This window comes from Podarcis cretensis, assembly GCF_951804945.1.
Source record: "Podarcis cretensis genome assembly, chromosome: 3".
Taxonomy (NCBI): Eukaryota; Metazoa; Chordata; class Lepidosauria; order Squamata; family Lacertidae; genus Podarcis; species Podarcis cretensis.
Genome location: NC_137172.1, coordinates 103,976,615 through 103,999,828, shown reverse-complemented (window position 1 = coordinate 103,999,828; position 23,214 = coordinate 103,976,615). Strand labels below are relative to the sequence as shown.

General features: G+C 42.8%; 1 protein-coding gene across 5 annotated transcripts in view; it reads left to right on the top strand.

The window, feature by feature from the left end:
* Positions 1-8,774: 8,774 nt before the first annotated feature.
* Positions 8,775-23,214, top strand: part of MFSD2B (MFSD2 lysolipid transporter B, sphingolipid) — a 28,857-nt gene continuing 14,417 nt past the window's right edge. The window contains exons 1-4 of one of the 5 annotated variants that reach the window (XM_079969913.1): positions 8,775-9,499; positions 13,257-13,382; positions 15,870-15,994; positions 21,298-21,421. In XM_079969913.1, coding sequence (XP_079826039.1) covers positions 9,428-9,499; positions 13,257-13,382; positions 15,870-15,994; positions 21,298-21,421 — 447 coding nt within the window. In that variant the 5' untranslated portion in view covers positions 8,775-9,427. Of the gene's footprint in view, positions 9,500-9,864; positions 9,886-9,966; positions 10,065-10,120; positions 10,234-10,568; positions 10,771-13,256; positions 13,383-15,869; positions 15,995-21,297; positions 21,422-23,214 lie in introns of those variants that run through there. The other 4 variants (XM_079969915.1, XM_079969914.1, XM_079969917.1 and 1 more) reach the window with 4 other exon arrangements.

Below are 23,214 nucleotides of genomic sequence, written 5' to 3'. Positions count from 1 at the left end.
ACCTTGAAGCTTGTCTTAAAACCATCAGATGTATTTGGCATGGGCTTATCTGAGCATGTTGCTTTTTAAGAGTTAGAATGCAGGTGTTGCTGGATTACACCCCTCCTCTGGAGGAAATGTTGTTGTTGTTGTTGTTTGTTTACCTTGAATTATAGTCAGGGGTGCTGCAGGCAACAATGGCCTCTGTCCCTCTTTCCTTCCCTCCCTGCTTTTATGCCCTCTCACATCTCTGCCACCCAAAGTCTTGCACAGCTGTTTGTTGCAGCAGCCCTGGCTACAAACTCCCCAGGCAAATGTTGCCTCTGGGGCTGGTCCAGGGGGTGCTGGTTGCCAGGAGCTTAAGTGGCCTCGGAGTAAGCAAGCAAGGGGGACAAACAAGTCCCATGGGTCAGTGTGAAGGGGCACCTCTCTTTGGGGCGGGAGGGGCAGCTCAGAGACCAGGGGTGACAGCAGCGGCTGCCCAGAGGACTCCCGAGGGGAGAGGAGGCTGAGGGAACCCTCCACAAAGGAAGGTGTTCAAAAAAGGGTGAGAGGCTGGCAGCTCCACAGGCAAGGGGTGACCTCACTGAGCCCCACAGGGGTGCCGCAGAAAGAATGTAGTTGGTCAAGGGAGCTGCGGACTCAAAAAGGTTGAAAACCTCTCCCCTATGCTAAGGAGATAGAGAGAAATTCAGGTATTAATTCTTCACAGCTGCTTCATGACCTGGTGGAATGGTCATTGAAGAAGACAGGTCTGGGAAACAAAGAGCCATGTTAGTCCTAGTCAAGCCATGGCGTCTCACCAGAGCCAGTGTGGTGTAGTGGTTTGTTGGAGCCAGCCAGTCAAGTGGTGCTTAGCATAGCATAGAAAAAAGACACAATGAGGCAGCGAGTATTTTCATAATGCTGGAGAGCAGCTCCTTCCAGCCTTTCTTCTCCGGCAACTTTTTATTAACTCCTTTGTTCTCCCAGCCGCATGGCCGTTTTTCAAAGTCTCCTGTTACCTCATCCGGTCAAGGCTTGACACTCCCCTCTCCGTATAAGGGAATCATTGCCCAGAGGAATGTCAGGGGGCCCCTGCAGTTTTTACAAGCCTCTGCCTTAGCTGTATGACTCCCACAGTGGTTAAGAGCGATAGACTCGTAATCTGGGGAACCGGGTTCGCTCCTCCGCTCCTCCACATGCAGCTGCTGGGTGACTTTGGGCCAGTCACACTTCTCTGAAGTCTCTCAGCCTCACTCACCTCGCAGAGTGTTTGTTGTGGGGGAGGAAGGGAAAGGAGAATGTTAGCCGCTTTGAGACTCCTTCAGGTAGTGATAAAGCGGGATATCAAATCCAAATTCCTCCTCCTCCTCCTCCTCCTCCTCCTCCTCCTCCTCCTCTTCTTCTTCTTCTTCTTCACCTTCAACTTCACCTTCACTTGCCCGCCCACAGTGCAGATACAACCAGGCGTATTCAGAAGCAGAGGAGAGTTTTAAGATGTTTTCGGGGTTTTTTAGGCTTATGTATCTTTATAAGATGAATTTGCCTGATTTCCAAAAATAGCAGCTTTTATCCCCATCCCACTCTGTGGCAGGAAGGGCACTGAACAACAAGGACGTTAGTTCTCATCTTCTAGTTATAGGAATGTTTGTCAGAAACAGGTGGCAATCGCATATTGGGGGCGCTGCTTATCTGCATCCTGGTTGTTAAGACTGTCGCACACAGATACTACTAGAGGATGGGAAACAGCCTTATCTGTGAGTTGCCATTCTTGGTGGGGCAGTCCACCTGTCAAAGGGTTCTTCAGACATACAGTTCCCCCTCATGACTGTTGGGTGCAGTTATTTTATTTTTTTGTTCTCCATGCAACTCTGTTTTAGATCCATGAAGGCCTATATACTGTACTGTATTTTTCACCTGTTAAAGTTCTGCTGATGTTAATACTGTTGGATTGATGATTTATTGTCAGCTGCAGTGGAAGTTTTCTTACAGCTGTGGTGTCATCCTGACTTGGTCAAAAATGGCTTCTGCCTGATGACCAAGAGAAGGAGCCTAGTGCAGTAGTCAACTGCCTCACGCTGATACCACTGAGCAGAGGAATTGACAGGGAAGTCCTCTGTTTGCTGGAGAAAAAGAGTGCAGTTTTGTTAAGCCATAGCTCAGAACAGATTCATGCATTTCGAAAATGATGTAACCAGACTCCACATCACAATAGCAACGTATGCAAGGGCCAATTGCAGATGTCTTTCCCAGTGGCTTATAAAAACTCTAAATAAGAGTGAGGAGAATGACCTGTGTAATTGTCCCAATTGTTCATGTTCTGCTGAATCCAGCTGTGTAGAAGAGGTTTCACAGCAGATGTTGGTGGCGGATAGAGGGGTAGGAAAGGCAGGAGAAGTTCTGTTGTGCATGCAAGAAGAGATGTTTTAATTTTCACCTGACACTGCAGTTTAGTACTCCAAACTTCAGGATGCATTCACAAGGTCACCCTGTAATTTAACCATGCCTTAGCCTCAAAGGATCTCCCTTCCCCGACTCCAAATATCTGGTATTATTATTATTATTATTATTATTATTATTATTATTATTATTATTGTATTATAATATTATTTGAGATATTTGTATACCATTTTTACTAAAACCAGAACATTATCAGGAATGCACATTTTCTGACTTCACTAAGTGAGTCATTCCAGATTATTCAGCTGACTAAACTCTGCTCTTAGTCATTTTTTCTGTAATAAGGAAATAGAACAGGGTTTGATCTGATTACCGTAGCCAACATGGAGTTTGCACAGGGAGATGAGTACTTAAATTTTTAGCTCATTTCAGGAAAGCTAACCTGGAATGCTCTAAATGCCATGAATGTAGGTTTATATTGCCTTCAGGTTTGAAAGCCTCTTGGAACATTAAACTGGTTTTTATTTTTATTTTTTATTTATTTATTTATTTAAACACATACCCCAATAATGTTTAAAAAAAAAAAAAAAGATTAAACATAACAGAACCGTAACTAATGGACATAATGGTGTTATTTGTCAACACCGTCTCTAAGACAAATCTCTCTTTGAAAGTCCTCATTTTCTTTTAAACTGTATTTGTCATTTTCTTTTAAACTGTATTTTAGACTGTATTTGTCTGCACTTTTGAAAGAAAATCAAAGAACGAATAGGAGAAATCGTATTTCTGACAGTTTCTCAGTTACGGTACCTTCTTTGTATAAAAATGGAAATGTGTTTTACTGGAGTGCGTTAATGGGGACTTCCAATCTGAACACTCTCTCAGTAAAATAGACATGTCTGTTCATTATACCTGATGGAACCTCGCACAAGACTTACACACTTTCCTTCTTCCATGTGGAATATTTTGTCTTGTGTTAATCAGCCCTTTATGCACGCAGAGACATTCGTTTTTCATTACAAAAGCTCACCTAAATTTGCACGAAACCACTAAAATAAATAAATGCTGGCATGTGTGTGTACACATTTATATTTGCCAGTGCGGTGGGTACACAAGTACCCATGGAGCCCTTCAGTTCTTCTCCCCTTACCCTCTCCCACTGAAATTAGGCTTGAAAGAAGTATTCTATTGTAGCCGATAGTATAAGCTGCAGAGTGTGTGATGCCCAGGATGTTTGCAAGTGTGTTCGTGGGCCCTCCTGATATATAGTATGTATGTTTGTGTATAGTATGTATGTTTGTGTGTATACACACATACAAACACACATGCACAAAGTTATATATTCAATCTTCTTGTATGTTTATTATGATGCACTTGTACTGTTCATAGAAACAGCATATTTTGTTAGTGAAGCATGGAACAATATATAGAATTATCCAATCTACTAATTGCTTTAGTGATTAGAAAATCTGGATAGTGTTCTCTGTTGTTTGCTACACGGAATGCCGTATATACTTCTCAAAGCAACTGATTGTTGTATCTTGTTTACCGTAGATCCACAGAAAGCAAGTGCCTGCTAATATTGTTTTTTCTTCATGCGAGAAGGATTTGCTTTTTTGAAGTATTAAAAGAACCAGATGGTATTTTCCCCTGAAAAAAAGTTATGTATTGATACCAAATTGTTGACGTTAATTAATATGCATACCTTTACGTAGCTATGCGTTGAACTGTAGGACACCCAATCCAGTAACAACATCAACTTTATATACAGTATGTTGAAAATCACACATACAGGTATCTGTTTCGTAGTGTTCCAGTGTTATAATACTTGTTTGAACTTAGTGCCTTAATATCGTAATATGCAACAAAGTCAAAATGGCCTGGTAATAAGAGATGAGCAGTGTTGTTTCAAGAAGCTGGGCATTCAATTTTAGATGATAAAGCAAATTAATTAGTGCATTTCTTAAAATTGCTGGAAAATGACTTGGCATAGGCAATAACCTTCCTGTTACAGTTCTTAAAAAGTGGTAGGAGACATAAGGATTGCTTTAACTTGCTGAGCTGAAAAGCAGGCAAACACAATCCTGTAGGCGTTACTTTCCTACCACCTTTCAATTTTGAAGGCAACTGTGGTTAGTTGTGTCAACCATGGTTAGCCGAAACCCGTTCACAGACCCATTTGTTCAGATCACCATAGAAATAGCGATGTGCAGTGCTCTCTCATACATGTTGTTTCCAAAGTTAGTTCAATGGGACTTGCTCCCAGGTAAGCGTGTAGAGGCTTGCAGCCAGAGAGAACTGTGATATCCAGAGAGTTGAAGACTGAAAAATGGGATTCTACAGACGCAGGACTCACAGCGCAATCACTATGCATGCAATGACGGAAGGAAGCTTCTCAAAAGGAGCTGGTGTGTGCTTAGGTTGCAGCTGCAATTTTTGGACTGGATGCAGTTTAAACTCTTCATTTGTTATGATTTTAAGCACAATACGAAGATTTTACTTTGAAACATATTTTCAGCACAGTACCGAACTGGAAAGATGAGGCACAATATTAATAGGGGGCTATTTGTAGAACTATTTGTATTTATAAAAGTTGTAGGGTAGTTGGTTTTTTCTGAGGGGGTGGTGGAATGAATACTATTAAAAGCACTGTTTCAAGCCTGAATTGTCTTTGGCTATATTTTGTCCTTGTAATTCACACATGGCTTAAAATTTGATACGTCTTTAAACAAAATAAAAAATTACCAGACATCTTTATTGAAAGTTAAAAGTACATAATTATATATGCACTAAACATGGTGAGATGTAAATAAAAGAGAGAAAAATTACCAGACATCTTTATTGAAAGTTAAAAGTACATAATTATATATGCACTAAACATGGTGAGATGTAAATAAAAGAGAGAAAAAGAAAGAGCACCCGTGTAGAAGGGAAAGTAAAGGGGGGGGACCCCAAACTCTACAATTGTTACTGTACTTAACCAGATCTTAACTTATTACAGTATTTGTAAGAATGGATTCCAAATGTTGTTGAATTTGTCCATGGCAAGTCTGCATTTATATGCAAGTCGTTCATATCTTGGGAGTTTGTATAAGTCTTCAGTTCAGTCGTACAAGGGAACCTCATTTTTATTCTTCCAGTCCATCAGTATCAGTCTTTTTTGCCGTGGTAAAATCTGATATGTGCTGCTGGGGAGGTTCAGGAGTTTCTGACGGTAACTTAACGGCACAGCGCTATAAAAAATGGGCTGAATCTTTTCCAATGCAAAAACTTGGCATCCCTGGTAAAGGTAAAGGTAAAGGTAAAGGTACCCCTGCCCGTACGGGCCAGTCTTGACAGACTCTGGGGTTGTGCACCCATCTCACTTAAGAGGCCAGGGGCCAGCGCTGTCCGGAGACACTTCCGGGTCACGTGGCCAGCGTGACATCGCTGCTCTGGCGAGCCAGAGCCGCACACGGAAACGCCGTTTACCTTCCCGCTGGTAAGCGGTCCCTATTTATCTACTTGCACCCGGAGGTGCTTTCGAACTGCTAGGTTGGCAGGCGCTGGGACCGAGCAGCGGGAGCGCACCCTGCTGCAGGGATTCGAACCGCCGACCTTTCGATCGGCAAGCCCTAGGCGCTTGAGGCTTTAACCCACAGCGCCACCTGCGTCCCTGGCATCCCTGGTATATAGCGTTTATGAGATTCCTGGAGAGAGACAGCACAGGCCCATGTCCAAAACCCTCTGACCTCAGCCATGAAGCTTATTGGATGATCTGAAGACTGTCCTTTTGGACTAGCCTACTTTGCAGGCTTGTTGTGAGGGCAAAATGAGAGGAGAGATGTAACCCTGGAAGATGCCTTGTCTTGGAGGATAGGCGATTCTGTTTGAACGCCATGCTCAGGCTCCTTAAGTTTCTGTTGTAAACACAAAGCTCAGGGGTTTTATACAACAATATAAATGTGGGCCCTTGCAGTTCAGAATTGTTTGAGAGAGAAAAGGTTTAAAGGAAGCCAACGGATGGAAAGCGAGCGAGGTCCCAACTGAAGAATGGCAATTTAAGTTGACAGAATAGGCACGACTCGCAGACTTAACATATAGAATAAGAGAACATGAAGAAAACATGTTTAAGGAAGATTGGAAAACGTTTATTGAATATGTGGGAAATGTGTTGGCAGCTGAAAACGCTGGCAGCATTAAGATAAATTCAACAGTGTAAACAAGTTTTGATGGACTTCCGGTCGGCGCCAGCGCTTAATGGCGGTCCGAGCCTCGAGCTCCGAGGCAGGACTGCTCCGTTAGTTCGGGTCTTACCCGCTACGGCAAGCGGGGGACCCCTAAAATCACAGGCGCGGAGCCTGTGAACAAAGGAGATTCGGTGGGCACCCTTTGCGCCCCCCGGTACTGTGAGGGAGCCTTTTTAAAGGCTTCTGAGCGGCATCGGGGTAAGCGCGGTGCTGAGAGTCGTCACCCAGCTAGCGGAGTGAAGCCGCGTCGCCATGAGCGGAGAGCGCCGATTCCTTCCTGCAATTGGAATTTGACCACAACACCCGTGAGTAAGATTGGAAAAGTAACGGGACTTTTAAAAAAAAAAAAAATTGGCTGAAAACGGGAAAGGCAAAAATTAAGGAAGTCTGCCTCCCCGGAACTGCAGAAGGAATAAAGCAACGAAAATCAAGCTGCACTTAAAGGGAACCTTTCTAATTTTTTTAAGCTGTCAAACTGACATCGGACTTAAAACCTCCCCCCAGATTGGCAGGAGAAGGGGGGAAGGGATTGGAACGTTGTTAATCTGCTGGAAAATTAATGGAAAATTAAGACCTTCCATTGCCAAATCCCCTGGGGTCGGGCTGCCCAAACAAGACACCGGGACGTGGACTGTCAAACTTTGAGAAGTGGGGACTTGTTTGCAAAAAAGTTATCGGACCTTAGATGTACTTTGCTGCATTTTGGCCACATAGAAAAATAGAGACATTACAATTTGGACATTGGAAACTTTTGGCTACTGTTATACTCCCTTGCTTCTTTGTTTTCTTCTATCTCTGCCATTTGGATACAATTGAATGCTCCCTCTAGAGGGCTCTATCTGAAACTGTTGCACTTGAAAAAGTAACAGTGGGATTTTCCACTTGGGAATCAACTCTGTGAAAACGACCTTGAGGATATGAGTGCCCCTACAGAAGAGATAGTAACAAGGCAGAAAGCAAAACAATCTCACAAGAAAAGGGCCTCTATATCAGGAACTGCAGCTGTGCAGGAAAAAACACCAGGATTCTAAATGGCCAAAATATCATGAGATTATAGAATACGATGGTGAAAGGGTGAAACTTCAGAGTTATGAGAAACTAAAACCTAAGGTTCGAGATTGGTTGCATTACTATCAGATAAATGAGACGTTTAAACAGGACAGGAAAATAGGATTTCAGAAAGAGAAGTCAAAATTAGAAACAGAATTGTTGGAACCCAATACTAAGAATTTATCAAGAATGTATAACTTGCTGTTAAAATGGAATACACAGGATGAAACGGTGAAATCAGCTATGATCAAATGGGCACAAGATATAGGTCATGATATCATGTTTGCTGACTGGGAACAATTATGGACCACCGGTATTAAATTTACTGCATGTAATGCTTTAAAAGAAAATATTATGAAAATGATCTACCGGTGGTACATGACCCCAGTCAAGCTAGCAAAGATTTATCATTTGCCTAATAATAAGTGTTGGAAATGTAATGAGACTGAAGGCACTTTCTACCACCTTTGGTGGACCTGCCCAAAGGTTAAAGCTTTCTGGGAAATGATCTATAATGAAATTAAGAAGGTTCTTAAGTGGACTTTTCCTAAGAAACCAGAGGCTTTCCTTTTGGGTATGGTGGGCCAAGTGGTGCTAAGAAAGGATAGGACTTTCTTTATGTATGCCACTACAGCAGCAAGAATTCTACTGGCAAAGTATTGGAAGACGCAAGAATTACCTACTCTGGAAGAATGGCAAACAAAGGTGATTGATTTTATGGGACTGGCCGAGATGACGGGCAGAATCCGGGACCAGGGGAAAGAGACAGTGGAAGAGGACTGGAAGAATTTCAAAATATATCTTAAAAATAATTGTAAAATTGAGGAATGTTAAGATGTCAGGGGGTAAGAAGTAAAGAATTGCAGCAGTAAACAAAAAAAAAAACTTAAGAAATACTTACGAAAAGGAATTAAGACAATGGACTTAAGGGTTGCTAAAGAATTATTAAACAAGGATGCAGGGATGGGGAGGTATGGGGAAGTCAAAGAAAAAAGGTTATGAACCGATGAGTATGAAGCTATATTGTGTTATATTGCTGTTTATTATCTGTGTGGAAAAATAATAAAAATTATTATAAAAAAAAAAAAATAAACAAGTTTTGATGGATGCAATAATGGCATAGTTTTTGTAAAACACGCTGGGATTTATGATATGTAAAATGAACCATGGAGAAAGAAGAAGGGAAGCCACTGATATTTTAAGGATGTCAAATGATTATTTTAAACCGTAAAACAGAAAACTTAATAAAATTATATACAAGAAAATAAAGGAATCCAACGGATGTGACCCAAGTCCACACCAGAGGAACCGAGTTGAGGCAGTTCATCCGTGTAGAAAACACGCAGAGGCGTCTAAACTCCATTCGGACGTTGGGCGCAGAACCCACAGCATTCAATGGGTTTCATATTTATTTATTGAACTTATATACCTCCCTATACCCCGGAAGTCTCAGGGCGGTTCACGGAGGCAAGGAGCACTTAGGGGTTGCAGACTGAGTTACACAGAGGCTTTTTTTTTTTTTTTTGAGCACCGGGTGGGCTCTGAGGAACTGGAGGGGGCGGGAAAGGGACGCGCGCCTCACGGGCCGCGGAGAAGCCAACTTGGCCAGGGCGGCGGTTCTTCTAGGTCGATGTTAAGCGGCGAGGGGCCACCCCGTGGGCCGCTTCTCTCCCTGCCCGCCCGGACGAAGGGAGGCTAGAGCGCCGGGCGGGCGGGCGGCCCCGCCCCTGGGCGAACCAGCGCCCGCGGCGCTCCGCTGTCGAAGGGCTGCCGTTGCCGCCGCCGCGATGGCCGCCGGCGCGAGAATTAGCGGCACGCTGCTGCCCGAGCCGAGGCTGGAGGGGGCTAGCGACGAACAGGTGAGTCCAGAAAATTCCCTTCTTCCACACGGAGCGGCGTCCCGGCTCCGTCCGTCCCTCGGGGGAAAAAAAAACACCACGTCGAGGCAGGGAACACCGCGAAGTCTCACCATCAAGTGCTTTTAATTAAGTTAACCCGGTGGCAAGACTTGTTTTTGTTTAATCCGTAAGCCGCCTGGAGTCCCGTCAGGGAGAAAGGCGGGCCTAATAATAATAATAATAATAATAATAATACAGTAATAGTAATTCCCCGCATCTCTTTCTTCACAAAAATGTAGCTTCATGTGTCCTTCAGACCTCAAGCTTAAATTAAGCCAGAAGAAGTAATTGACTTTTTGGTTGGGTATTCAATATGCTCTGAACCGCTCTGACATCTACGGATGAAGGTTGCGAACAACAACAACAATAATAATAATATAGTTCCCACGTCTCTTTCTTCACAAAAATGTAGCTTCATGTGTCATTCTGAAGATCACAACCTCAAGCTTAAATGAAGACAGAAGTAATTGACTTTTTGGTTGGGTATTCAAAATGCTCTGAACCGCTCTGACATCTACGGATGAAGGTTAATAATAATAATAAAATTTCCCACATCTCTTTCTTCACAAAAACATAGCTTCACATGTCATTCTGAAGATCACAACTTCAAGGTTAAATTAAGCCAGCAGAAGTTATTGACTTTCTTGCTGGGTATTCAAAATGCTTTGAACTACTCTGACATTTATGGATAAAGGGTAATAATAATAATATAATAATAATCTAGTTTTTCTTCTCACTCAAAACATGTAAAGAAAGAGCAGCAGTGGGGAAGCCTTTTTTTACCATTAATGTGAACCAACTGATTTATGAAGTGGTAGCTAACCTATTGTGAAGGCTGCGTAAGGTTTTTCTGAGTATAAAGAGAAGTTTTAAGAATAAGAATGAACAAAACAAAAAGATCACACGGCGTGAAACTCCAGTTGAATTTAAAATACTGCATTCTGTAAATTAAATTAATTGCAAAATATTATAGATAGGTGCCTGTTTTAAAAATGTAAACCTTATTTGATTTTTTGGTTTAACATTGCAATGCAAACAATATGCATCTCCAGAATTTCCCATTCTTCTGTGATAAACCACCACACACCCATAATCCAAACCCCTGCAAACTTAGTGAAAAGTAAATGAGAAGAAGAAGAAGAAGAAGAAGAAGAAGAAGAAGAAGAAGAAGAAGAATGTGGGGCAAGTAGAGCGAGTGGCTTTTAAATGTCTTGCTTTCATTCAATGAGTAGGTGAGAGAGTGTGAGGAAAAAGTCTTGCAGTACAACAGTACAAAACCTGTACTTTGCGTACAGTGCGATCCTGTACATTTTACTCAGAATAAGCCTCACTGAGTTTATTGGGACAGATAAATGTGCATCAGACTGCAGCCTAAAATATGTTCTGGTTACTTCCAAATGAAGCGAATATTGAACAAACAACTTAATATAAAAAGCTTCGCTCCTTGCAAAATGTACAATTTTTTCAAAAGATATTGTATTCAATTGTTTTCTTGCAAAAAAAATATTATTTATTTATTAACTTTACCCCACCTTTTGATTCAAAATAATCCTTAAAGCAAATTACAGTTGTACCTTGCTTCTCAAACAGAATGCGTTCTGGGAGTCCATTTGACTTCCAGAACCATTCAAAAACCATTGCACGGCTTCCAATTGGCTGCAGAAGTATTCTGCAGCCGATTGGAAGCCGTTCCGGACATTCGGCTTCCGAAAATCCTTTGAAAACCAGAACACTCACTTCTGGGTTTCGATTGTGCGGGAGCCGATTTGTTCGGGAGCCAAGGCATTTTAAATCCAAGGTACGACAGTAAAACTAACTCAGATATAATTATTTCTCCTCCCCCGACAACATTTCTCTTGGCTAGTATGTTTTCTCCACGCCACCAATGGTCCTTCCCACTGTGTCCTGTTGCCTATTACTCCCTCCTGTTTTCACTGTTCAGAGACGGAAGGAGCTGGATACAGCAGGTGTGCTTCAATATTTATTTAGCAGCACTGAATGCTAGGTCTAGTACCTGGAAAAGCGTTGTCCCTGAAATAGTACAATTCTAGGAGTGTTGTGTGCCATGCAGTATTACTGAATGCATCAAGAGCATCATGTGATACTGAGGACATTCCTAGTTGTTTCCCAATTTATTTCTTATCAATAAAAAAACTGCAAGCAAATTTTTAATCTAAAAGGGTGGCCCAGAGAAAAAAGTTTGAGAACCACTTAGTTAATCCATCAATAAGCCAGTTTGTTCCTTAGAACAATAAAATAGATAAATAAAGACAAGGAAGGAATGGAACACTGGAAATTCTGTGGATTCCAACAAGTACTGTACATGCAAAGAGAATGGAAAATGGTTGGATTTTAGAAGGCTGGAAAGCATGAAACCAAATAATGCTCACAAGATAATTTCAGAGAGTTTGTCAAAATTTCCAGTGCTCATTTCTCATTGATGAAGCCAGCCTGTAGCTTTATCTCTGAGTCCCATGTTTTGTAGTTCTTTTTCATTCTTTTCAAACTTCTGCTGGTTCAGTCCTGGTCCTTTCTGATAATGAAACAGCAACAACATGGGACTGGGTGGATATTTATTTGACTGGCAGATTTTGAAATCAGTAGCTGAAAATAACCCCGTCTATGTATAGTTCCTTGTTAACAATGTTTCAAAAATACACAAACTAAATATATGCATTAGGGCTTGCAATTGCCACTACAGTGGTACCTTGGGTTAAGTACTTACCGTAATTCGTTCCGGAGGTCCGTTCTTAACCTGAAACTGTTCTTAACCTGAAGCACCACTTTAGCTAATGGGGCCTCCTGCTGCTGCCGCGCCGCTAGAGCACGATTTCTGTTCTGATCCTGAAGCAAAGTTCTTAACCCGAGGTACTATTTCTGGGTTAGCGGAATCTGTAACCTGAAGCGTATGTAACCTGAAGCGTATGTAACCCAAGGTAAAGGTAAAGGTAAAGGTACCCCTGCCCGTACGGGCCAGTCTTGACAGACTCTGGGGTTGTGCGCCCATCTCACTTAAGAGGCCGGGGGCCAGCGCTGTCCGGAGACACTTCCGGGTCACGTGGCCAGCGTGACATCGCTGCTCTGGCCAGAGCCAGAGCCACACACGGAAACGCCGTTTACCTTCCCGCTGGTAAGCGGTCCCTATTTATCTACTTGCACCCGGAGGTGCTTTCGAACTGCTAGGTTGGCAGGCGCTGGGACCGAGCAGCGGGAGCGCACCCCGCCGCAGGGATTCGAACCGCCGACCTTTCGATCGGCAAGCCCTAGGCGCTGAGGCTTTAACCCACAGCGCCACCTGCGTCCTGTAACCCGAGGTAAAAAAAAAAAAAAATAACCCGAGGTACCACTGTATTATTTTATTATTATTTTTTTTAAAAAAAATGCCATGAGTGTGGCGAGATTAGTGACAGTAGGAGAGTCTGGTCTGGCAAATTTATTTTAAACATTTTCTTTACAAACAAAAAAGGGCAGACAAATTCCTTCTTATGGCTAGGAGCTGCAGTGCACAGTTGATCGCCATGGCAACCATATTTGTGGGCTCCTGATTAAAAGTGATTCAGGCCTATTGTTTCTCTGTCAATTATTTTTTAGGAGAGCAGATACATTCTGTTGAGAGACAGAGAGCGCAAGCAAGCAGTTGGAATCTATTCATAACTTTTTGAAATTTGATCGCCACTGTTTCTGTACTTGAACCTGGCCTGTCTTTTCACCTTTTCAGCTCAGCAATGAAGACAAGCTTTCGGTGTGCAGCAAATTGTGCTATGGCATTGGAGGTGCTCCAAACCAGGCTGCTAGCAGTGCCACCTCTTTCTTTCTGCAAATCTTTCTTTTAGATATAGCAATGGTAAGTAGTTTTGTAAGCTCCAGGCACAAGTTAGAGAATGTCATCCTTGCCAGTGTCATAAAACTTAGGGAAGTGCTGGGTGAGAAGCGGACACGGAGCAATGGTTCCAAACTACAAGAAAAAAGATTCCACCTAAACATTAGGAAGAACTTCCTGACAGTAAGAGCTGTTCGACAGTGGAATTTGCTGCCAAGGAGTGTGGTGGAGTCTCCTTCTTTGGAGGTCTTTAAGCAGAGCCTTGACAACCATATGTCAGGAGTGCTCTGATGGTGTTTCCTGCTTGGCAGGGGGTTGGACTCGATGGCCCTTGTGGTCTCTTCCAACTCTATGATTCTATGTGTGTCAACTTGCTATTCACGAGAGGTCTGGAGGATGGCAACACAAGAAGAGGCCTTTTCTGCAGTGACCCCCCCATTTGCAGAATGTTCTCCCTAGGGAGGTTAGGCTGGTGCCTTCATTGTACATTTTTTGCACCAGATAAAAATGTTCCTCTTTAACCAGACCTTTGGCTGATTGACATCCTATACACTTTTGAAATGTGTTGCGGGGGATTATTGGATTGTGGTGATGGTGGTTTTAATTTTTATTATGTATTTTGTGTTTTTATATAGTGATCTTATCTTGTGAACCACCCTGAGACCTACGAGTATAGGGTGGTATTAAACATAAAATAAAATAAAATAAAAATTAATAATATTGAGATAATTGAGCTTGCAAACATCTCTCTTTGCTCTTACACATCTCCAGTTAGGAAAATTTGTGGAAGCACTTGCTGAACTCGTTAGGAGTAAAAAGACTTACTAATGAGTGGGAGCCATCAAAGAATTCTTGAATGGGAGGAAAAGAGCATGAAGGACATTTGCCTCACATCCCACAATAACCTGATGGTTAGAGGGGGAGCCAAATCCTCACTTCTTCCCCCAAAATCATTTAGGTAGCAAGTGATGGTGAACCAGTCTGTCTCCCTCTATTCCACCCCCTGAACAGTCCCAGGATGCCATTTCTCGTCGGCCCAAACCAAACCTCCAGTAATCTGTTTAGGACTTTGGGTTGGTTCAGCATGCTCAGCTGTCATGGATCCCCCAAGCCATGTCTCCTGAGTGCAGTTGCACAAATATGTCTCGCAGCTTGTATATGGAATTGGATAATTCACGTACCTGTGTGCAGTTTTGTGGATTTTTGTTTAACCCTTTCTATGGACCACTGCTCACCTAACAGCACGTGGTGGAGGTTCATTTAAGATGTAAAGTTTAAAATGTAAAGTTCAAATCATTTGAAGTGGCAGCTGTCTCCACAGTAGAGCTTGATTCTACCTCCCCAATGCCAGTTCAGACCTTTGGACAAATTTATGATTAAACGGTCAAATGAGTGATTGACATGCAAACTGCAGTCAATTCCTGGTTTTTTCCCCAGTTGCATGAGCCACATGATTACTGCATATACAGTCATACCTCGGGTTGTGAAGATGATCCATGCGGGAGGCACGTTCACAACCTGCAGCGTTCGCAACCCGCGTCTGCGCACGCGCATGATGCAATTTGGCGCTTCTGTGCATGTGCGTGATGTCATTTTGCGCTTCCGTGCATGAGCGAGCACCGAAACCCAGAAGTAACCCGTTCTGGTACTTCCAGGTTCGGTGTGGTCCACAACCCAAAAACGTGCAACCCGCAGCATTCGTAACCCGAGGTATGATGCAGATGCAGCCAGCATTCAGCCTTATAGGAACACCCCTTGCACTGCTCTGAAAATGTTTGCATCAGCCCTCAAATGCTGTGTAGTAGTAATTCTTAACAGTGCTATTATAATAGATGAGACTATCCTTTGAAGACCACCGTAATTGCATACATAATGTAGAAAACTTCCTGAAAGTCTTCTGGGTTGTGACACAATTTCTTTGAAGTGAAGCTGTACGTTGGGGGTGGAGAAAAACTTTGAGTTGTAACTTCTTGCCTGACAGAATTTCAGTGACAGAACATTCATGACTCTATCACTGCGCAGTCACTAGCTAGTAAAAGTATTTGTCATTGTTTGCTCTGGAAAGGCCTTAATTTACCACTTTATTTTGGGTGCCATTTCACAGACCACCTGAAAGCCGTCCATGGAGCACAGTTTATGGATCACTGTGCTATTTTGTTCATTATCAGCATAGTGCTAGCTTGCTGTTCCTCGCTGATGATGGAGAGCCATCTATTTTATGCCTTCAGTAGCAACCAGCATGTGGTGTTGCGTCCATGTTTATTTAATCTTCTATCTCACTTTTCTTAAAATATAATCAAGCTTCCATACAGCTAGAATGTTGCCAAAATATACAGTAAAACCAACTAGCAGTAGCACAAATGAAACCTCTAGCAACAAAATACAATAATAGAATTCTTCCCTCATTTTATATAATGCATTGAAGTACATTTTTGGAGAGTTATTTTGTGCTCTCTGATTCTTGAAATGGTTACGCCTTTCTTAAGGTAGGTGTCCTTTTTTGTTTTTCAGATTACTCCATTTCATACTTCTTTGGTGCTTTTTATTGGCAAGACATGGGGGGCAGCAGCAGACCCTGTTGCCGGCTATCTTATTAGTAAAAGCAAACGGACCAAAATTGGCCTACTTATGCCTTGGTAAGCAAGCTAGTAGTTTGGCTTATTTTCTTCTTTGCTGGTTGCTGATAATAACATATTTTCCTTTGTATTCTACATGCATGCCCGGTCCCTAAGTCGGTTGATTTTTATGAACATGTTCTTGCAAAACCTATCCATTTTCTAGATTTGCAAAAGGAAAAGTACACAGCATAGCAGCAATTGGTAGCCAGGTACTTGCCATCCTTGCTGAAGTTTAGCATTCGTCTACCTTTTACGCTGGCTATGCTCATTCTTATGAGCCTCTTGCAGAACAAACTAACTCTTGCACATCTCTTTTTGCCCCGAGGGAAATCATATTAGTTCCAGGTTCTTTATTAAACAAGCTTGCTCAGATAGAAAGAGGTGCAAGCTTAAAACAAAACTACCCAGTTGTGGCCAATGAAAAGGGAAGGGGGGAAAAAACATTTTCTTTCTAGATTTCAGACTGAGAATAAGTTAGAAAAAGGACTTGTAGATTAAACTCTGAAACCTCCACATTTGCCTTTCATAGAGCAAAGCATATATGGCCAAGAGACCTGTTGTGGGTAAGGGTGATGGCTTGCCAAAATAGATGAGTCCAGTAGTTTATCTCTGCTTAGACAAATTCACCAGAGTCAAGAGCATGTTAAATATATGAGGCCCTGACAGGAAACAGATGCTGCAACATTGATACTCTTCTAGCTTACTCAAGGTTTGGAATGGGATGGGGGGGGAATTTCTTCCTTTCCTGGTAAACTACCTTTGTAGGAAGCTTTTCTAGTGCTGGATAAAATTAAATTGTATTAAATATATTAAATTGTATTAAAACCATGGCTTTAACTATACAGACCTTTGTTGGCCAGGTGATGCCTCTGCTTTTTAAGATGCTGTCTAGGTTTGTCATTGCTTTTCTCCCAAGAAGCAGGCGTCTTTTAATTTCGTGGCTGCTGTCACCATCTGCAGTGATCATGGAGCCCAAGAAAGTAAAATCTCTCACTGCCTCCATGTATTCCCCTTCTATTTGCCAGTAGGTGATGGGCCCAGTGGCCATGATCTTCGTTTTTTTGATGTTGAGCTTCAGACCATATTTTGCGCTCTCCTCTTTCACCCTCATTAAAAGGTTCTTTAATTCCTCCTCACTTTCTGCCATCAAATGCATATCTGAGGTTGTTGATATTTCTTCCGGCAATCTTAATTCCGGCTTGTTGCACTCCTTTTCCAATTGTGAACCATCTGTTGTTCAATATGCAGTTCTAACGGTAGCTTCTTGTCCCACATAGAGATTTATCAGAAGACAGATGAGGTGATCAAGTACTCCCATTTCTTTAAGAACTTACCGTAGTTTGCTGTGGTCGACAGAGTCAAAGGCTTTTGCATAGTCAATGAAGCAGAAGTAGATGTCTTTCTGGAAGCGGTCTAGACTGGTTGAATCTGGTCCAAACTGGTTGGAACCGGTTGAAGCTGGTTTGAACTGCTCCAAGCTGGTTGGAACCGGTCCAGACCGGTTTGAACCAGTCCAGAGCGGTCTAGACCAGTTGGAACCGGTCCAGACAGGTTTAAACTGGTTGAAGCTGGTTTCAGCTGGACTATATCAGATGGAACCGGTCCAAGCTGGTTAGAACCGGTCTAGACTGGTTGGAACTGGTTCAGACCGGTTCAGACCGGTTCAGACCGGATCAGACTGGTTGGAACCTGTCCAAGCCGGTTTGAACCGATCCAACCTGTTTGGAACCGGTCTAGACTGGTTGGAACCGGTTCAGACCGGTTTGAACCGGTTAAAGCCTGTTTCAACCGGTCCAAACTTCGTGGAACCGGTCTAGACCGGTTGGAACTGGTTTGAATCAGTTGAAGCCGGTTTGAACTGGTCTAGACCGGTTGGAACCGGTCCAGACCGGTTTAAACTGATTGAAGCCAGTTTCAGCCGGACTAGACTGGTTGGAACCGATCTAGACCAGTTAGAACCGGTTCAGACCAATTTGAACCTGTTGAAGCCTGTTGGAACTGGTCCAGACCGGTTGGAGCCGGCCCAGACCGGTTTCAACTGGTTGAAGCCGGTTTCAGCCGGACTAGACTGGTTGGAACTGGTCCAAGCTGGTTAGAACCGGTCTAGACTGGTTGGAACCGGTGTAGTCCGGTTGGAACCGGGCCAAGCTGGTTGAAACGGGTCTAGACCGGTTTCAACCGGTCCAGACCGGTTTAAACTGGTTGAAGCCAGTTTCAGCTGGACTAGACCGGTTGGAACCGGTCCAAGCTGGTTGGAACCAGTCTAGACCAGTTGGAAACGGTTCAGACTGGTTTGAACCGGTTGAAGCCGGTTTGAACCGGTCTAGACCGGTTGGAACTGGTCCAAGCTGGTTGAAACCAGTCTAGACCGGTTAAATCTGGTGCAAACCAGTCGCAACCGGTTGAAGCCGGTTTGAACCTGTCCAAGCCAGTTGGAACCGGATGAAGCCGGTTGGAACCGGTCCAAGCCAGTTTCAGCCAGACTAGACCGGTTTGAACCAGTACAAGCTGGTTGGAACCGGTCTAGACCGGTTTGAACCGGTCCAAGCAGGTTGGAACTGGTTGAAGCCGGTTTGAACTGGTCCAAGCTGGTTCGAACCTGTTCCAGATGCTACTGCCAAATAAGGTACAGTGGGTAGCTGGTGGCACCCACTCTGCCAGGGGTGTGCCAACTTGAATAAAATATTGTAGGGTCCCAGGTATGCCCCAGTCCACATAATTGATCACATGACATGGTGTACACACACCATTTGAATGGCAACATTCATCCCTCTCAAATATTTTATTTGGGGGCTGAAGCCCCCACAGCTGCTAGGAGTCTGGTTCCTATGCAGTCTGCAGAATGCTCTAAGGAGGCTTGTCAGGCTCCAACAGTTTATTTTTTCAGTGGACAAAGCATGGCTTTTCTTTAGGCTGTAATTTCCTTAGATTTACATCCAGATAAAGACTTATATCTGTTTACTCATAGACAAGCCCCATTGAGTTCAATGGGACTTACTCCTGTTTAGGATGGCAACTTTAGTTTAATTTAGTACTGCTGTCTGCATGATCAGTGTTGATTTGGTATTGGTAGGTTGTTGTTGTTGTTCCGTAATCTTATACAGTGGTACCTCTAGATGCGAATGGGATCCATTCCAGAGCCCCGTTCACATCTAGAAGCAAACATAACCAGCAACGGCACGTCTGTGCACACGCACGTCGCTTTTCGCCGCTTCTGCGCATGCACATGATGTCATTGTTAGCATCTGCGCATGCGCAAGCGGCGAAACCCGGAAGTAACGTGCTCCGTTACTTCCGGGTTGCCGCGGAGCGCAACTCAAATGCGCTCATCCCGAAGCACATTCAACCCGAGGTATGACTGTATTGGATTATTTGTTTTATGTGTTGTTTGTTTTAAGTCACCAGATAAATGTTGCATCTTATTCCTAAATATAACTTGCATCCAAATAGCTAGTGGTGTCTTTCTATGCGCCCACCTGAGAGGTGCTGAAACTGAGTTCCAGCGAGTTCCAGCTGGGGAAAAAAGCTCTGCAAAAATAGCACAAGAAATGTGACCAAAGCAAGGAAGTTCAGTCAATGCCTTGTAAAATGAGTGTGGCATGAGTGTGAGCCCTCAGCAGATGCCACCCATGCTGATCCTTGATGCTGGCCCTTGTCTTAAGGTACTTAACCTGGGCAGACTGGCTCTTCTACTGGAAATGAGAATTGAGCATCCCACAAAGTTCTGGCCTTTTTACACCTGACTTGGGAGGGCCTGAGGCAGCTGAAGTGTTGCTGGGGAGGGAGTTGTTGCTCTTGTTGCTGCTTTTTCTTTGGATCTTTTGCTGTGATTTATGTGGAAATAGTTCAGTTTGGTTTTGTATTTTGTATTTTGTATGGATGGCTACTTTTGTCACATTGTAGTTACCGTATTTTTCACTCTATAAGACACACCAGACCATAAGACGCAACTAGTTTTTGGAGGAGGAAGACAAGAATTTTTTTTTCCTGAATCTCAGAAGCCAGAACAACAAGAGGGATTGCTGCACAGCGAAAGCAGCGATCCCTCTTGCTGTTCTGGCTTCTGGGATAGCTGCGCAGCCTGCATTCACTCCATAAGACGCACACACATTTCCCCTTACTTTTTAGGAGGGAAAAAGTGAGTCTTACAGAGCAAAAAATACAGTATGTATTTTTTCATGATGTAAGCTGCCTTGAGCATGGATTGAACTGTGGAAATTATGTATGTCTGTAAAATACATGGCCTTCCCTCTGAATTGCTGGGCTGGCAAATCTAAAATGGGATACACTAATGCTGTGTTGTCACACTCTGTTGTGGTGGATTAATGATCCACCCTGACCTAACCTCAGTGCCCTGCTCCACATCGTGGGTGCTTTCCTTGCAGTCCATCATGCCAGCCTCTAACAATGCCTTTGTATCCCTTACAACAGAATGGAAGAGCTATTATACTGAATTAGTGCATTCCACCTCTTTCCTCCCCCTCACCAATCCCCTGCTGCAAATCATCAGCTGACATACCCAGTCCCATTCATGTAATGTATAAGAAAATACTGTGCAGATAGCACTCTTCTGAAAGGATTAATCTGTGTTGTCTGTTCGTTTCAGGGTTTTGTTAATAGTGTCCGTGGTCATCTAATTACATTGTGTAGCGGCTGCTTTACAAGTACACTGGAGAATTCTGCTGTAGTTAGAGGTCGCACTCTGCGGAATTAATTGCATCTGCCCATCACTTGCACATAACAAAGCTAGAATATACTAGATTCTGTCTCCCAGCTTTACACAAGTCTTGAATGACATGCAGCTTATCAGCCCTGAGTGTCACTTTACTGGTTGCCTTTAGAACCATGTTTACTATTGAAGGGCTGGTCTGTGTTTCCTCGCAGTCATTGCCATTTAAATAAATGACAGCTGAATCGCTTCCAGCATCGTAAAACACAGGGATGACTAAAGAGGAACCGTATTTAGGTGACAGTGATAGAGAGGCTTTCGTCTCTTGTACGGTTGTTCGTCTACATTAATAGATAATAGAGCAATAGTGAGCCCTTCCTGTGTCTTAAGCAGAGTGAGGTGGTAGTAGTAAAAATAATCATATTGTTTATTAAGCCACTAAATTTGTTAGATGCTGTATAAAATATATTTAAAGAAATAACAACAACCATGCCCATAGAGAATATTTAAAAAATTAGACATGTGAGAGGGTGCAGACAATACAGTATTGAATTTGAACTGGACAGATTTTATCCCCTTTTTAGTTTTGCTTTTTAACAATCAAAATGGTTCATAGGTATGTTTGGCATTCACCGTATTGTTTTTATTCCAGGTTACTGGGTACTACACCTTTCCTTATTGTGTCCTACTTCTTCCTGTGGTACTGCCCAAGCGTTATAGAAGCAAAAGATGTATGGTATATGGCTTTCTTCTGCCTTTTCCAGGCATTGAGTACAGTAAGTTGATCAATACTGACACCCTTTCCCTCTGCAATTAGATGCTTCTGGACATCGCATCCGTCGGATCACAATTATTTCTAATATAGAATGAGACAACTATTTGGTCATATAGGCTAGGAAGTGAGGAACTGCACCTCTGCAGTGTAACTTGATTAATTTAGAAAGTACAGAGGGATTTCAGCAGGCCAGTTAATGAAAGCTGCTGTACATCATATTTTAATGTAGATCTGCTACCACATCACAAAGGCTTTTTTGCATATCTTGGAAAGATACAAACAGTACTCTAGATCCTATTGCATCAGTGAGACAACATTCGTGAAATAATATGTCACAAAGACAAAGAAATATTTGCTGGGAGCCACCAGTGATTGTTTGGCTTTCTTAGTTAACATATAAGCATGTATGCCTGAGGTTCAGTACAGCTGTTAAATTCTATAAAATTCTCATGCCTTTATACTGTAACAATGGGCTTTTAGAAGTAAGAGATGAGTTTGTGTTTCTTTATTCATCTGAGATATTTACTCAGTTGCCTTGTTATAAATCTATTTGGAAATAGGTCAACAAACAACAATGCCCTCCATTAGAGTGACTTTTTGTTGTTCTTTTAAGATGAAGGTGCACTCCACCCTCGCGAAATGCTATTCATCGCACAGTACAAATATGCCTCACAGCTTATTATACTTTCTGTATCCATATTTGTGCTCAGTTGTACTCATTTCCTTAATGCCTCCATAGAACCTATTCAGGCTTTGGAAACTTTGTACTTTCACAAGGGGGTGCCACAGCCTGACTGCTATCTAAGAGGACTCTGGGATATTGCTCTGGGCCTTTTAATCTCAGTAGTTAACACTTCTGCCAATCCTGAAGCTTCCTTCTTTGATCCCTTCATGGGGGGCGGGGGAATCTGCTGGAACAGAAAAGTCATCCAGGGTAAAATATTAATCTTTACAAAAAAGAATTAAGAAGAAGAAACTTCCTCATACCCTTTTGCCAGGCAATGTGTGGACATTTTCGGATATATACCAACAGCACCCCTGTATTTTATCTCATCATTTTTGTGCATGCTTGATCAGGATAGAAAGGGGAAGGCCAATTTTTAATTTGAATGGGTACTTAGTTCTAGCTAGTGCAGGTTTTCTATTAGCATTATAGACATAGGAAATGCAGAACATTCTTCTAGTTCATATTTGAAAATGCCCTTAATTTTTCTGAACAGTAATGTTGTTTTTTTACCATAAATGCTTGCTTCAAATATTAAAGTTTTAAATCCAGGATGAGCAGTGGAGCTTTCCTGGTAGGTTATATCCTGTGTTTAGGAGACCTATGTCAACACACCTGGGATCTGTGCTTCCTGCAGAGCAGCATTTTAGGAAATTCTAGAGCAAGGGTAGCTAACCCATTTTTGATCTAAGGGCTGCATTCACCTTTTGCCAACTCCTCTTTTTTGCAAGGGGGGATATATGCTTTTGAAGGGTGTGGCCAACCCATACTCTGCCACACAATGCCTCAGCTGAGCCATGCAGAACAGCTGGGGGGTATCATTCTGTCCACACTTACAAAATGATTTCCTTGATGACTAGGGTGGGGGTGATCTACCTCCCCATCAGTGCACTGGACTGTGCACAGTGCGCTGTGTCTATTTATTTATTTACCTTGCCACTGTTGGTTGGGAAAGGAAAAGATAAGTATAAAAAGGAGAATTCCTGGATGTCCAGATCCAGGTTTGGGGCAAGTACTCTTTGGTGAGAGTACTCTTTGGTGTGATTTAAAATCACAAAACATGCAGCAAG